General features: G+C 45.9%; 1 protein-coding gene across 1 annotated transcript in view; it reads left to right on the top strand.

The window, feature by feature from the left end:
- The first annotated feature begins 6442 nt into the window (after window positions 1-6442).
- LOC149360623 (complement component receptor 1-like protein) overlaps window positions 6443-15873 on the top strand; it is an 87580-nt gene continuing 78149 nt past the window's right edge. The window contains exon 1 of the mRNA XM_089572415.1: window positions 6443-6552. Within this exon, the coding sequence (XP_089428541.1) occupies window positions 6516-6552 (37 nt within the window). The 5' untranslated portion in view covers window positions 6443-6515. The remainder of the gene's footprint in view (window positions 6553-15873) is intronic.

Below are 15873 nucleotides of genomic sequence, written 5' to 3'. Positions count from 1 at the left end.
GTGAGTGAGTCGTTCTGGGGTTACTCACTCCCTTGGTTTTTATTTTCCCCCAGAAGCACAAACGGCGTTTAGTCTGCCGGCAGTTTGTGCTGGCGCCACTGTGTGCAGCATATTTTTGCGCTGGAAAAAACGGAGCACATAAGCTCCACGTTGAGGCCATCACCCCGCAGCGTTAATGAATATTTGTGAATATTTGCCACTTTCTTAATTGCTACCTTCTGCTCATTACACTCATTAGCATATATCAGTAGTCGTACTAGACCACGTGACCACACAAGGCACACAAGATCTCTCTTTAGCTAAGTCGACGAATGTGTCTGAACGGCTAGGAGGTAATGTCTCATGACTGACAGTTGAAAGGTCATGAGTTGGATTCCGAACTAATTACTCAATTTCGTCCTCAGCAGGAGTAATTTATTTAAGCTGATATCTTACTATGTTGCTATCTTGTGATCACAATATCACATAGCTTATAATAAGTCTCATTCCACAGCTCAACGTGTGACATCATAAAGTTTGCGACCGATCGGGATATTCTCGCCATCCCGACTGCAACGCCTGTATACGCCAGCGTCAAAACTAGGCCGGTTTCACGTAAAATTGACCACCGAGAAAGAAATCGCGGACGCGTGCCTGTTTTTAACGCGAGCTGTATCGACTCAGGACCAAAGGGAAGGGCGAAGCTTCGGATGAAAATTTTCTGCCTTCACAGTTTCCTCTAAGGTCACCCATCGATATGAACACCGACTATCTTCGATGTGGCCGAATTTGGCTGCATCAACCGAACGTGGCAACCTTGTCAAGGAGCACCTCTTTTTTCACAACCCGAACATGCTTTAGCGCCTAGAAACTTGTTATTGCGGAATAATTTCACCGAGAAGTAGGATAGAAAATATTTAGCCCTGTTTTCGTGACACTAGAGCACATAGTACCTGCCGCTGTAAAAGCGCGCTCTCGGCGCGGATTCCGCGGCGAGAAGTGCATGCTTTCGGCAGCTACAAAGGACCGTTGACAATTCTTCCACGAATGGTATAGAGAACACTGTTCACATTAGCTCAGACACACTACGATGTCGCCTGGAGGTAAAAGCAGCAACGTCAAACTAAAGGACATAAGTGCCTTGGTCAAGCAAGTATTTATTTAAGTAAAAGAAAACTGCATTGTGCTTCCGTTTCCCGCCGCTCTCCTCTTATCTTGACTTTGTAAAACAAGCAAGGCGTCGACGCAGGCAAGCGCGCTGAAGATACAGAACAATCAAACCCTGGTGTCACGAGCAAAGCGGGTAATCGGAAACTAAACTACCAAAGCCACCTGAGAAGTATAGCTCGCTAGGAGCGCGGAGGTAGTTTGCAGAGAAGAGGTCGGAAAACGGGGAAGCTCCAGAGTTTGGCAATACAAGGGAGGCGCAGCGGTACCCGCTTCCTGCGTTTAATGACAGAGTTCAGCGGGTTGCGTACTCCAAAGTGATACCAGATGTGCGCGCCAAGGTTAAGAGTCTGACGCGCTGCAACTGACTAATTGGCCAGATAGCGGTGCATTCTCTCCTAGTTGAGCCGGTAGAAATTTTGCGCATCTTTTAAAGGGTATTCGATCAAGCTCGTTACGCTTAGTAATTTGAATTCGCCATACCGAATCGTTAAATTATTATTGTTTTTATTTTTAATATTATTCCAGCCCTATGTGTTCTTCACGCAGAGGTGGTGGAATTGCTGTCTATGCTTTTGGCACGTTTTATATATCTTGAAGTGAAATACCTTTTGTCCATGCAGAATGCCTAGCATGGCAATTTTGCTCCAAGCAAAGATCATTGATGTTGCTTGCAATTTACCGGCGGCCACGATCATACAGCGTCAGACGTTTCTTACGAAAATTTGAAATAATCATAGAGGCTAATATAAATTTTTTATAGTTAGCGACATGAATATTATGCAGTATGTCCCTCAAAACAGTTGTGGCAGATTACCTAGTCGTTCTTTCAGCGTCCGGCATAGAAAATGTTACGAACGCGCAGTGGTGGTAGGAAGCGGTGGGAGGTAGATTATTTCGGTATGGTCTAGATGGCATAGACGCACGTGCTCCAGACTACAATCTTTCCTCAGCTGCCACTACGCCACATTTGGCCCATCATTATTTTACAGTTTGCCGATTTTTTGACCGTACTACCGTAAGAATCAAGGGCTGCTAACTTCTAACGCCGCTCAAAATAACTTGAACTTCACTACAGTAAATCAACGCCAATTGGATATTAATTATAAGACCTAGGTCTCAGCTAGGTAGAATCCTTATGATTTAGTTTATTCTTTGTTCTGCCAACAATTAAGGGTATCTGAACATGCTTGCAAGAAGATCATCCGCAAAAAAAAAGTTATCATGTCTGGTTTAATGCAGCTACTTTGCGGGCAGTTCTGCACAACCCTTTCCTGTGGAAGCGTTGTAAACCCTCTCCAAAAATTGTGGACTGCGCACCGTACACAGAGCCGCAAGAAACAGAGTGGTTCCGCTTATTCGCTCCGCTAAACGGAAGTACTACCGTGAGCAATTAGACAAGCTCCCGGAAACCCCGCCAAAACTTGGTCAGTGATCAGTAATTTGAGAGGCGTTAACGGAAAGGAGTAATCTTTTCAGGACATTTTTTTTTGTGTAATCCTAACGAAACAGTTGAATTGTTCAGCAACCACTTTACACGTGTATCTCGGTCTTGTTCATCCTTGTCGCTAGATGTTCATCGATGGTGCCATGTCTGCATCCGCCTTTTATTACCGGAAGTTTCGGCAATTGCCCTGCGCGCATAATCTTCAGCTTCAAACGTAATGAACAACCTGGTCTTGGTGGCATTGCAGTGTCTCTGATTAAGAGAAATTATGAAGTTGTGGAAAACATCCTTCTGTCTATCCTTACCGGACTCTTAGAGACTGCTGCAATACCAAGTATGATAAAAATGGCAAGAGAGACAATCTTGATAATTGTAGGCCCTATCCGTTTTACCAATACTTTCCGAGCTTTTAGAAAATTTATGCCAGAGTGAATGACATCATTTGTGAAAAAAATTTCTGTTCTGTCTCACCGACAGTTCGGTTTTACTGAAGGCCGCGGAACGCTTTCACTTCTAGATTCGCAGATGAATTGTACGCAACTTTACATAACAATGTATTTGCCTGCTGCCAGTTTCTGGATATCGCCAAAGCTTCTGACATGGTAAATCATGAGATATTATTGCAAAAATTCTACCTGCTTGCATTTAGCGGTCTATTTCATGACCTATTGATAAGTTATTTACAAGACCGCTAACAAGTCGTAGCCCTTGATAAAACCACAGCCGTTTGCAGCCAGCCGTTGAAGCCTGGGGTTGCTCAGGGGTCCATTCTTTCAGTCTGTCTATAAATAACTTCGCTTCAGCAATAAAAAATTCCCTGGCCTTTCAGCATATCGAAAATACTGTTTATTTACCACGCACGTTTCATTTCCTTCATTTCATTTTATTATCTTAAAGGTCCAGAAAATGTTCCTACAGAACTGCGGATGTTTTACAACAAGCAAGTATCTGTAATGCAATGAACGGGTTTTCTTTGAATGGTCTTCTGGTAAGCCAGCAAATACCAAAATTATTGTGTCTTAGAAACCGCTTCTGTACTGACTGATTCGTATTTTTTACAGTGTCACAACGATAAAGGTTGCAGTTGCACTCAAGTTGAACGTGCCCATTGTATAAAATATCTTGCGCTTTACTTTGATAGTGATCTCCTGTGGCAAACTCGCATGGCGTATATTTGTGGCAGCTTACATAGCACTGCATGGTTATTGTTTGCAATTAAACCGTTTCTTACTGTATCGGTAAAGAAGACAATCATGGATATAATGGCACACTGTGTTAAAAAGTATGGCATCACAGATATTGCACACTGTTCAAAAAGGCGGCATGATACTGTGGGTGCTCTTCTAAAAAGCATGTTGAAAAGTACCGCCTATGAACATTCCTTTCCCTCTCAAGTAAACTTGCTTCATTTTCGTGCTCTTCCGTACTATGAGAGTTTCTATGAACAAACAGTTGTTCTGCGACAGTTTTGGTATCCTGCCTTCAAGACTAAATCAGTTGCTGCCAGAATTCATCGTAAAGGTCAGCACTACACTGTTCTTAAATACTCAACTAGACACGGCTATGGAAGATGAGGTATGCAAGTTCCTTCAATATTCAATAGTCTTCCTGGTCATGTATTGTCCGCTACTCCCAAGTAGAAGTTAAAACGGATGTTAAAATTGGCGATGTTTTAAGGCCAAATGATGTAGAGAACACGTTATTTCTGTAGTGTTTTTATTTTATACCATAGTATTTCTTTTATAGAGTTGTATTTTAGTGTATATACACTTATCATGATGATTTTATTGCTTTTAATTTTTGGTCGCCGATTCTGCCGGGCCTAGTCCTGCAGTCCTCCTCACGGCTTTGACAGGCCCGCTTGTGTATGTATCACTTGATGATGTGCCAATAAAAACATTATTATTATTTTATTATTATTATTATCATCGCCAATATCATTAGTAAAACTAATTATTGTCTCCACGTTTCTGCCCCAGCACTAATCTACGAGGCGGAAACGTGGATGCTAGAGAAAAGGATTCAGCTTAAGCTAAGGGCAACGCAGCCAGCTGTGAAAAGAACAATGATAGGTGCAACGTTAAGAGACCGAAAGCGAGCAGAGCGGGTGAGGGAAGAAACGCTGGTTAATTACACCCTAGCTGAAATCAGGAGGAAGCAATCGGCTTGGGCAGGGCATGTAATACGAAGGCAAGATAACCGCTGGTCCTTAAGGGCAACTCATTGGATTCCGGGAGAAGGCAGGCGTACCAGGGGCTGACAGAAAGTTTGGTGAGTGGCTGAGACTAAGAAGTTCGCGGGGATATGGTATCCGCAACTGGCAAAGGACAGGGTTAATTCCGAAGACATAGGAGAGGCCTTTGCCCTGCAGTCGTAGTAGTCGGGCTGATGAGTATGATTGCACGTCGATATACCAATGCGAAATGGCCACTAAGGATCAATTGGCGTTCGTTGTATGGTGTCGAAGCAAACATTTTCTTCGTTAAACACATATGAAACATTCTTTCTATACGTTGTTCTTAATAAGTGGGCTTCGACGTACTTCTTCTCTATCAAATATAGATAATATTACAATGGAAGGTTATTATTTTTTATTTTGGAAGATATTAACACACACTCAAACCTAGACTCCGGGAAAACAGCCGTACTTTTTCCATCTCGCGATTTCGCGAGACGGAATGAGCAAGTTTGATTCTGCCGCCCTGAAGTTTTAAAATAGGCAAAACATGGTCCATTTTATTTTTAGCTCAATTTTTAACGAATGTATGAAGTTGGAAAGGTCGCGACGGGGAATCAAACGTAGGTAAACTCCCTTCCCCAGAATGGTTGTAATCCTCCGGCCTTATTAAAACATTAATGTTAAGCACGGATAAAGTTAGCAACTAGGTACGAATACAAGCAGAACGACAGGCTCCCTTCGGCAGCACATTAATGAGAGCCACCAAAAATGGAGGAGTAGATCTACCGTTGAACACCAGAAAAGACAGTCCAAGGAGTGGAGGAAGAGGCTGTAACGTTGATGACTGCGGACATCGCACATGTATGCGCAGTGTGTGGCTGCGAAGCTCCTCGTCGATTTTGACGGAAGGCCGTCATAACAAAATACATAAAAAATTGTGGTGTGCAGAAGGTGGACACATCGCTGTTAGTGGGCTTGTGAGAGAGCCGGTTCTGCGGACCTGTGGTACGCTGCCAGCTTGCCTCTCTTTCATTATTACAGGAGCGTTGGTCCGGTTCCGATGTGGTATGGCAGATCAACACTAAAGTTAGATATCGGTAAAACTGGAAAGTTCGTGCATGGTTGACGCTCTTTCGGATTCTTAAACAGGCCCAATTTTGGAATTTATTGCTGACAGCCGGTCAGAGAACCGGGTAGGTGGTGTCTGAATGAAAATGTGCAATGGCCATTTCAGTGTGCGATTCGATTAAACCATTATCGACAATCTCATTACCTCGACTAAGCATGCCAGGCCAAAATGTTTGAGAAGAGAGGATGTGGTGCTGCAGAATCGTAAACAGCCAAGTCTTCTGGAGCGTGTGGAGCGGCTTCGCATTTAGACAGCCACATCATCATTTCGGCGACATCGCCTGTTAAATGCGCGCCTAATCAGATGATCTTTCCCCTAGCAACCGCCTGCGCGAATCGCGCAAACCAGCGCCGCGAAAAATGTCTCAGCTGGTTTGACGAGACCTTTGCGGTGAAGAGGAAACATTTCAGAGAAGCAGCCTTGTTACACGCCCAACGGGCAATCCCTTCTTCGCATCTCGCGGGTGCTCCAACTTCTGTAATTTGAAACCCCTATCAGCAGGACGCGCAGAGCCCCACTAAGGCTCCGTGTCCAGATAAAAGCGTATAGCGTCCGGCGGCGGCGTCGAGCTGCAGGGAAGGTCCGCACGTCTGCGGTCAGTCAGACGAGTCAAGATGAAGGCAACAAGAGGCAAGACGGGCACTCTTGGGCGTAAGTAGTCGTATATTTTTTCGCCTTGTAAAAACTACTTTTGCCATGCTTCAAGCTTTAGGCACGTGTGGTCTATAGTACAGCACGGTTAGAAAAAGCTATAACTTGTTCCTGCTCTTGTGGATACCTAGCTACCTAGCTCTTAATTCCGATGGTACCGCGCAGGTTCACGCAAGAAAAAAAAAATGGTGTTCTGAATCAGCCGACGCGCGATCTGATTGGTCTAGATGCAACGGGTGTATTTTTGACTGTTCGACAAAAATCCAGCTCTGCGTAGCTATTATTAGTAATACACACAGTGTCTCTATATACGCTTGTCGGAGCCTTTATTCAGTGGACTTCTTTAACTGCGTGAAAACTGAAAGCTATGTCCCAAAAAGTGTTTCTTGCAACCACCGACATAAAATTGCCGACTGCAGCTGCGAATAATTGGAACGCATTTTTCCTCATGCTGTAGTGCACCGTGCAATAAATCCTACCGCTGTTCGCTGCACCTTTTCTGCCAGTAACTGAGATTTTAGATAGATGCCTAGCTTTGCAATCTGCGTTGCTCGCGTGACGGGAAGATGGAACAGCCTAGTAATGGTTGTCACTCGCCGGCTACCGAAACAACTGTTCACGAGGTCCGTGTAATTCTAGAGGCCCGTGTACTGTGCGATGTCAGTGCACGTTAAAGAACCCCAGGTGCTCGAAATTTCCGGAGCCCTTCACTACGGCGTCTCTCATAGCCTTCATAGCCTCAGTCGCTTTGGATGTTAAACCCCATGAACCAAACCAAACCAATTATGGATGTGTGTTAGTTACCTGTGGTGTGTTTAAGTGGGAATGACACGGTAAATTTCAGGTTGCGCAGAAGCTTTCCATCACGAATGAATAAACTTGTCTTTGCCACTTCTGAGTTATTATAAAGCTTGAGGTGTGCAGATGAAAAAGTTTACGTGCTCTTCCATTTTCAGTTGCTTCAGCTAAATCAAGAACGTGCCTCTTGCTGTAATGCTTCTTGCAAAACAATGAGAGATTATGCGCAGATCGATTGCTCGCAGAAGCGCATTTTGTAACCAGCAAAGAAGCTGTATCACCTGTAAAACAGTCAGCTGCAACAGAAGGTAATGCATTTATTCTGCTGCGAAACAAGCTGGTTAAGTGCCGGTTCAACACCTGCTGCGACGGACTCATTACGGAGAAGAAATGCCAGAGAGCCATATACTGCGAAAAGTCAGTGCATGTTAAAGACCCTCAGGTGGTCGAATTTATCCAGAGCCTTCCACTACAGCGTCTCTAGTAGACTGAGTCGATTTGGTTTATGGGGCTTTAAGGCCCCAGTGGGACTCTGACTATGACGGACGTCGTAGTTGAGGGTTCCAGAAATTTCGGCCACTTGGGGTTCTTTAACTTCTACTGACATAGCACAGTACACGGTCTCCATAATTTCGCCTTTATCAAAATTCGAGCGCCGCAGCCGGGACCGAACCCACGTCTTTAGCGTCAGCAGCCAACCTCCATAACCACTGAGCCACCGCAGTGGCCACCTGAGTCGGTTTGGGACGGTGAATTCCACAAAACCTAGAACACACATATTAATGCGATGAAAACCTCCTGTGCTTCAAATCACATTCTCTTGCATATTGGGTATCAGTATGCATACAGAAATATCCTGATCTCAGCTATACTAATTTTTCTATTTAACGTTGTGCCGGAAACCACTCCGCACATCTTCCCAAATATCTGCATTGATGGAGAAAAGATAATAAAACTTGGAATCGATCTCTTCACTTGCTGCGCCAAATTAAGCCACTGCTCGTCATTCCCGAATTCAAAGCAGAAATCTCAACAACGCGATCAGTCGCGTGACAGTAATGACGTGGCAGTACTGGCACGTCGTAACACCGCGCTTTATGCCTTGCTGGCGCAGAAAGAAAGAGTGAATTGAAAAATAAACCCCAGTAAAACTGGATTTTCGATATTTTTTAGCTTAAAGAGACGTGCAGTGCAGAGTGCCCGAATAGACGGCCAGTTTTGTCTCCTCTCGTATGAAGGTTCCCCGCGTCGCTGTTGTGCTCGATTTTGTCGACTCTATTATAAGAAAGCAGGCTGAAATCATTTTGACCAAATGTTTTAGGGGAATCTCCCAAGGTGTAGTAGATTTTTAATAAGGGAGTAATTACTCATTGACGTCCACCCGAGCGCAGCCAAACGGCTAAAAAGGAAAGCTATACAGTTTTCTCAAAAACTTCGTAGTTAAAGAAAAATTCGTCCTGGTCCGGGGTTCGAACCCGGGACCACCGCTTCACCGAAGCAGTCGCTCTACCAATTGAGCTAACCGGGACGGCAAGGTTATGGTAGGGCGAGAGCGAATTGATCAATAACTCGAAGTGGGAACAGTGTTGACCCCAATGTTTTAGGGGAATCCCCCAAGGTGGAGTAGATTTGCAATAAGGGAGAAATTACTCATTGACATCCACCCGAGCGCAGCCAAACGGCTACAAAGGAAAGCTATACAGCTTTCTCAGAAACTTCGTAGTTAAAGAAAAATTCGTCCTTGTCCGGGGTTCGAACCCGGGACCACCGCTTCACCGGAGCTGTATAGCTGTCCTTTGTAGCCGTTTGGCTGCGCTCGGGTGGACGTCAATGAGTAATTACTCCCTTACTACAAATCTACTCCACCTTGGGGGATTCCCGTAACACATTTGGTCAACAATGTTCCCACTTCGAGTTATTGATCAATTCGCTCTCGCCATACCATGAGCTTGCCGTCCCGGTTAGCTCAATTGGTAGAGCGACTGCTCCGGTGAAGCGGTGGTCCTGGGTTCGAACCCTGGACCAGGACGAATTTTTCTTTAACTACGAAGTTTCTGAGAAAGCTGTATAGCTTTCCTTTGTAGCCGTTTGGCTGCGCTCGGGTGGACGTCAATGAGTAATTACTCCCTTATTACTGAAATCATTTTGCCTGATTTTGAGTCTGAACGCCGATCCAGCCCTTCCTGTAATCAGCTTTCGGTGGCATGAACTGGGAACTGCGACGCAGCCCCACTAAAACCACAAAGGGGCAGAAATTGAATTGTCAAAAGCATCGACGATGTTTATAATAATATGACTATGTTGACGGAGTCTAAACAAAACTTCATTATATTTCCTAAAGTAAACTTTCAGGCTCTACGTACACGACCGACTACAAAGCGAACTTGACGGGTTTTAGAGCGCAGATCTTTGGCGCACGTTTGTATGCTTGGCGGCGTCGCCGTCGTCGTCGCTGTTCTCTGTTGTAACCAGCTGTGGACACCTTAGTCGCGCTTTACGCTGGAAAACAGAGGGTAAAACCGGTAAATTGATTTTAGAGGAAAAGGAATGACGCAGTATCTCTCTCGCACATCTCGGTGAACACATGAATCAGAGGGAAGGGACATGGCTGCCCTCTTGGAACAGTGGACCACTCAATCCTTCTTTAAGCTACGTGGCGGCAGTGACAGATTTGCGCTGCATGCGTTGTCTTTGATAACGTGTCGGCAGAAACGCGGTACTGAAGCCTTAGGCCGTCGGCGTTCATTGTGTTCATTGGCGTTGGCGTTGACAACGTTCTACACTCCGATTATTTTAAGGAAAGGAAATGCGGATAACTGGCTCCCTGAGTCAGTGGACGCCTGCATCGCGCTTATAGGTACGTGGGGTGATAGGAGAGAGATGTGGGCTGCATGCGTTTGAGCCGACAACGGTGAGCGAACTCTCACGATCAACCATTAACGGCCTCGTGCCAGGGTGGCAGGGTGGGTGGGGACTTTAATGTACACTCGCCGTCAAATGTAAATGGAAGGCGGCTTTCTAAAAATAAAATTAATTTCTTTAAATCTAAGTTCCATGTTTGTTGGTGCGCAGTGCAATTCGCAAAATCACAATTAGGCTGCACATATGTATCCAAGAATGCATGAATTGGGGGGGGGGGGAGGCAATGAATAAATTTTTTCGTTAATACTATTGCCGTCCATTGGCTTCTGACGGCACCTGTACATATAAAGGCAAACAGGAATTTCTTACCACTTATGCGGGAAAACATCCCTGTCCTCTCGCTCGTAACGCCTCCCACGGCTGTGACAACCTCGCGAAATACTTGCACACTCGTCTTTGAGCACCAGGCATTAGTGCGGCAAGTCGAGCATATATCCATTTCTCCGACCAAAAAGCTCCCTTCATAACAGCCAAGAACTGTTAGTGGAGTGTTTCTTGAAGATGGAAAATGAGCGAAAAATAAGTTGTCTCTAATAGTACATGCATGCCTTGCTCAAATTCTTTGCCTCAATCTGTCCAGAAGCTGAAACAGCCGATGAGCTGCGCTCAAATTTCACATTGGGAAGTAACGTAATCGGGGGCAATTTTTTTTTAAAGTATTCTGCGCCTAGCAGTTATTTCTGCGTTTTTGGTGAGTTTACAACTTTCATAATTGGGTGTTTTTATATGGCACCTACCGTGTCCAGTGAATAACAATTGACAAAACAGTTACCTTGCAAGGTGATGCTCCGTTATTCTTTTTTAGGCATATTTTCTCGCTGGTGATAAAGTTATTATTGCGAAAGGATTTGGTGGCTCATGGAAAGCATAACGCGGCGTCCCTCAAAAAGTCCCATAACGAAGCATGCAATTCGTCGAAGCGTTGGGGGGATCATGAAATGCAGGAAAATACCGTGTTAACAAGTGATATTCAATACTAATATATACTACTGCATCTACTGCAAATGAATGAAATAGAATTAGAACATGATGCATCTGAATGTCGTGAAACACCTGCGACCGCGATCGGGACCGTTGCCGCCATTGCTTCCTATTTATGTACACCCGGAATGCCACACCAGCTTCCTCTATGATGTTGCTGCAGGTGAAAAACTGTGATTCCCTAAATTGCAGCACAAGTAAGGGCCCTCTCTGTTCGAATCTACGTGAGAAGTAGCACAATACTGCTGATAGTACCATGAGTCAGCCTTCAAACGGGAATCGAACCTGCGACCAACAAATGCTAAGTTGCCTATGGGAGCGGGTAGGCCCAAATTGGTGGACCTAAAGTGATGCTATCGCATCACTTTCTTCTTATTATTTTACAAAGCTTCACTATAAGTTTATTGTCGCATACATAATCAACGATTAAGCGTCCCGTAAACACTACTATATTTATTGCTACCAGGATTTGTTCGCTGCGCAGTGTGCATAACGTAGATTCCCTTTCTTTTTGAAGCAAAAAGCTTCATTAGGCTAGTCATCATCGCGCTTCGCGTGAGCCGGAGGCCAGATTTGCCACTTATGCGCATGCCCGAAACCGAGTGACGACACGCGCGGCGCCGGTGGCCGCCGTCGCCGCCACCACCGATGACTCCGCGCCTGACCTTTCGCCGCCGCCGCGCGCTACTGCGCATGTGCGCCGCCGCTTCTCCTCCTCGCCACCGTTTGATATTTCGCCGCAGCCGTGCGCAGTGCACATTTGAAAGGACGGGTATACACCTTTCCAAAAAGGGCTCCCTGGGCGCTGCCATATTGTTCCCTGGACTGCAGTGGGCACCTCGCGCTAGCACGGTGGAAGCGGTGAAACGCCTCCTCTCTGGACTGCTGGAAACCAGTTCCGCCGCCGGAAACAATATGGCAGCGCCCACGTTGGAAAGGTGTTTTTTACCCTCGCACGCAGGCTGCGGGCGCGCTCCTACTCTCGACACCAGTCGCCATCTGTCGGCGCGCGCGGCCCGAGGGACTGCGGGTCGCGCCGGCGCCGCGCGTAGAACGCATGTTTACGCGTTCGCTTCTGCCGTTGCTGTGCTCCATCAGCTAACCTATGAGGGTGTGTGCTGTGCGTCACTACCCACATTTTCCCTCTTCCAGATAGTACTGCGGTTATCTTGTGCTCAGTTACTCGTTAACGTGACATCCGTGGGTAGTCGACCAGGTAATGTACGGACTGGAAACCGGCACTTCTAAGCAGATTTCTGCGCTGTCGTGTCGTTTGTTGTCGCCTTTTACGTGCGATATCATCTATGATAATTTTATGCATCAGAATGTAGAACTATTGATTTGACTCAGTGGAGTAGTAACTGGTTAGGCGAGCTGCAGACTGACGGTTGTCCCGACGGAGCGCGTGTTTTCGATCACCAGTACGTGTTCGGCATCCTTGCGCTGAGCTTGCTCTTGTTCCCATTAAACGCATTTCATGCACAGGATTGTAAGCACGACCGCTACCGATTTCAGCTGCTTTTTCCGCACGCATGTCAGAGGTATCTGGGGGGTAAAGGTTTATCTATAGTATCTTTCTGCTGTTGGTATCTACCTTAGTTTGGTTTGGTTTATATAGGTTTTACGTCCCAAAGCGACTCAGGCTATGAGGGACGCCGTAGTGAAGGACTCCGGAAATTTCGTCCACCTAGGGTACTTTAACGTGCACTGACATCGCACAGTACACGGGCCTCTAGAATTTCACCTCCATCGAAATTTGGCCGCCGCGGCCGGGATCGAACCCGCGTCTTTTGGGCAAAAGCCGAGAGCCGTAACCACTGAGCCACCGCAGCGGTGCGGTGTCTACCTTATTCATAGAAAAATATGCGCGATTTCATTACATTTCTACACTTAACCAAACGGCTACGCGACGCTCTCACACGCGGCGAGAGCTCCTGAATAAAATAACGCGACTTCGGACCTCAGAATTAGTGAAAGCTGGATTAGCAGCTCATATCTATTCAAGCTTCGATAAATTAAGCGAAAGTACGTTTTTATGCACCAGGTTGCATAAACCATGACAAAATTTGTTTTCTGTTGGCGCTGCGACTCAGTTGAGCTCTCAGCGGTAATTTGTTGATAAATTGGCGCGGCGACAAGAAAGCCCTGTTTGTGGAAGGGGGAGGGGGGGGGGGCCTTTATGGCTGGCCGCCAGGAAGGAATAAGAGTACATGGGGATTGGAACAGCATGCTAGCCGTACACCTAATGCTTGATGTTGAACAAAAAGTTTCTTTGCGGTGGAGCACCAAGACGGAATTCGATATAAGCGCGAGCGCGTTCTAAGCGCCGGCACAATTAGCCTGAATGTCAAACTAAATGTCATTAAAACGCGTCAATGTTATCGCTGTGATAACGTAAATACTTCCTGCAACACAGCCACGCAGCGGAAGTATGCTCGACAAGGTTTTTTTAGCTCCCGAAGCGCGGCTATATGCACGCGCGGCCGCGGAACTGCCGCAGCCCCGCTGTCCCCAAAGAAACGCCCGCACCGCGGCGCGCCAGTCGGTGCAAAATGGCCGCGCAAGGGAAAGGCTCAAAATTCTGGTCTATAAGGTGTGCTTGCCCATAAAACAGGCGCAGACACTTGCCATGGAACGAGAAGAACAAGCAAGAGTCGGACGGCGCAGAAACACCGATCTAGAAGTGGTAGCTTGGGAGTTCGCTGAAAAGCAGCGAGAACTTTTCGCTTCGAGATATCCAGCTTGACCTTAGCTAAGCCACCGCCAATTTTTTTTCTGTTACCTAATTTTTAGCGCTATTTATTTATTTATTCATTTATTTATTGATTGAAGTACCATAGAAGCCCAGCAGGGAATTTCATAACTACGAACACAAGATATGGTGTTGTCAGGAAAAGCCAGATTAACACATAAGATGGCAAGTAGTCTGGAATAAAGCTACGGTAAATAGGCAAACAAACAACTCATCTAGGATAGCAGAACTCTAATAAAAAGGAAATAACGGTGTCGGGATATTCTAAACACAAGTGCACAGTGCATGACAGCTTAACACTAGACGCTTAAATTAAATCGGTCATGAATGCACAGAAATAATAAAGGTAACACAGAAACTAAATAACTAAAGCGAAGATGTCTATCTATCGCCTCCGCCATGCCGTTTGCGGAGATTACGATAGGCTAGAAGTTAAACTGAGTCCATCAGAGAGGGAGTTCTTGCGCGCTATTAAGTGCCAACTCGTCTGTAAATACCTTATCGAAGTACTGATTGCATGTTTCAACGACATGCTCTAAAGAAACGGCACAACCATACTCATCCCTTAGGACAAGCACTACATGGTCACACTTGGGATTCACTGAGCACCGGTATTTTTAGGATTGGTTATAATCAAATTGGGGAGTATGTTGCTAAAATATTTTTCTTTCGCTTGTAGAATTGCAGCAGCAGTTAGGTCGGAAAGGTTACTATATCTTTCCCAGATAGTAGGAGAATTGCTTCGTGCGGCTTTCCTGGATGCCCTCTTCTTTCTATTCAGGCTCCTCTTGACATAACGTGTATCTTGAGTCCCCCATATCGCAGCAGCCAATTAGTTCGTAATTTTAATCCGCTGTTTCTTTTTTTATTAAAACGTTTTGAGCATCTGCTAGCCATCGTCTGCGTCTCGGTGAATTCCGCGCAGTGGGTACGTGTCATTGACCCCTTTTGGCGAAAGAAAAAAGCTCACTAAAAGCTTGGTAGGTGCTGTGAAAGAGAAAAAGGTGTTGTAGGAAATGTCTGCACCGGATCGCTAGTGTCACCACCTCAATAATATAGTTAGGCAGGGCCATGCAATGTTCCTCGTGTTCATACATCTAAATATTTTTGAAAACTGTTACCCAATAAGAACATCCATCATTGCGCCCTGTGTGGTTCATGCCTGTTTAAGTCTTCAGAACTGTACTCTCAGCTATGCTCTTCTGATATCGCGAGGTGTGTGAACACTGTTGAGGCGGACCGCTTTTCAGCCAAGTCTCGTAGCGTCAAGCGAGCGTAGCATCGGCAACGCGATAGGCGGCGGTAGTAGCTATCGTACGTTGCGTCCCGAGGAACATCGCTTCATCGAGTTGCCGCTCAAATATGCGTGAACGCCCTCTGGCGCATGCAGTTACGCTGTTCCGTGTGCTGGGTGGTCAGGGATTCTCAGGGCTTTCTTAAATATGCTTACATAGCCACTTTGCCTGATTCATTCGTTACAAAATAAAGGGTAAGCGTAAACTTTGATGTTCCATTTTAAACCGTTTCAGCCTATTGAGCGAAAATTCATGATTGTCTGTAAAGAACTGGTCGTTGGCCTTTTGCTTCGGAAAATAAAAGCGTTGGCTTTCTTGAGCGCTGCATCTTTCATATGGGCGATAATGCATTCGTTCTTAGTCGAAAGCCGCCGCGGTGGCTCAGTGGCTATGGTGCTCGCCTGCTGGCCCGTAAGACGCGGGTTCGATCCCGGCCGCGGCGGCTGAAATTCGATGAAAGAGAAATTCCAGAGGCCCGTGTACTGTGCGATGTCAGTGCACGTTAAAGAACCCCAGGTGGTCGAAATTTCCGGAGCCCTCTACTACGGCGTCTCTCATAGCCTTAGTCGCTTT

This window comes from Amblyomma mixtum, chromosome 2 (genome assembly GCF_055824585.1).
Source record: "Amblyomma mixtum isolate Tamu chromosome 2, ASM5582458v1, whole genome shotgun sequence".
NCBI lineage: Eukaryota > Metazoa > Arthropoda > Arachnida > Ixodida > Ixodidae > Amblyomma > Amblyomma mixtum.
Note: the sequence above shows the minus strand (reverse complement) of the source record. Positions and strands in the feature narration are given on the sequence as shown.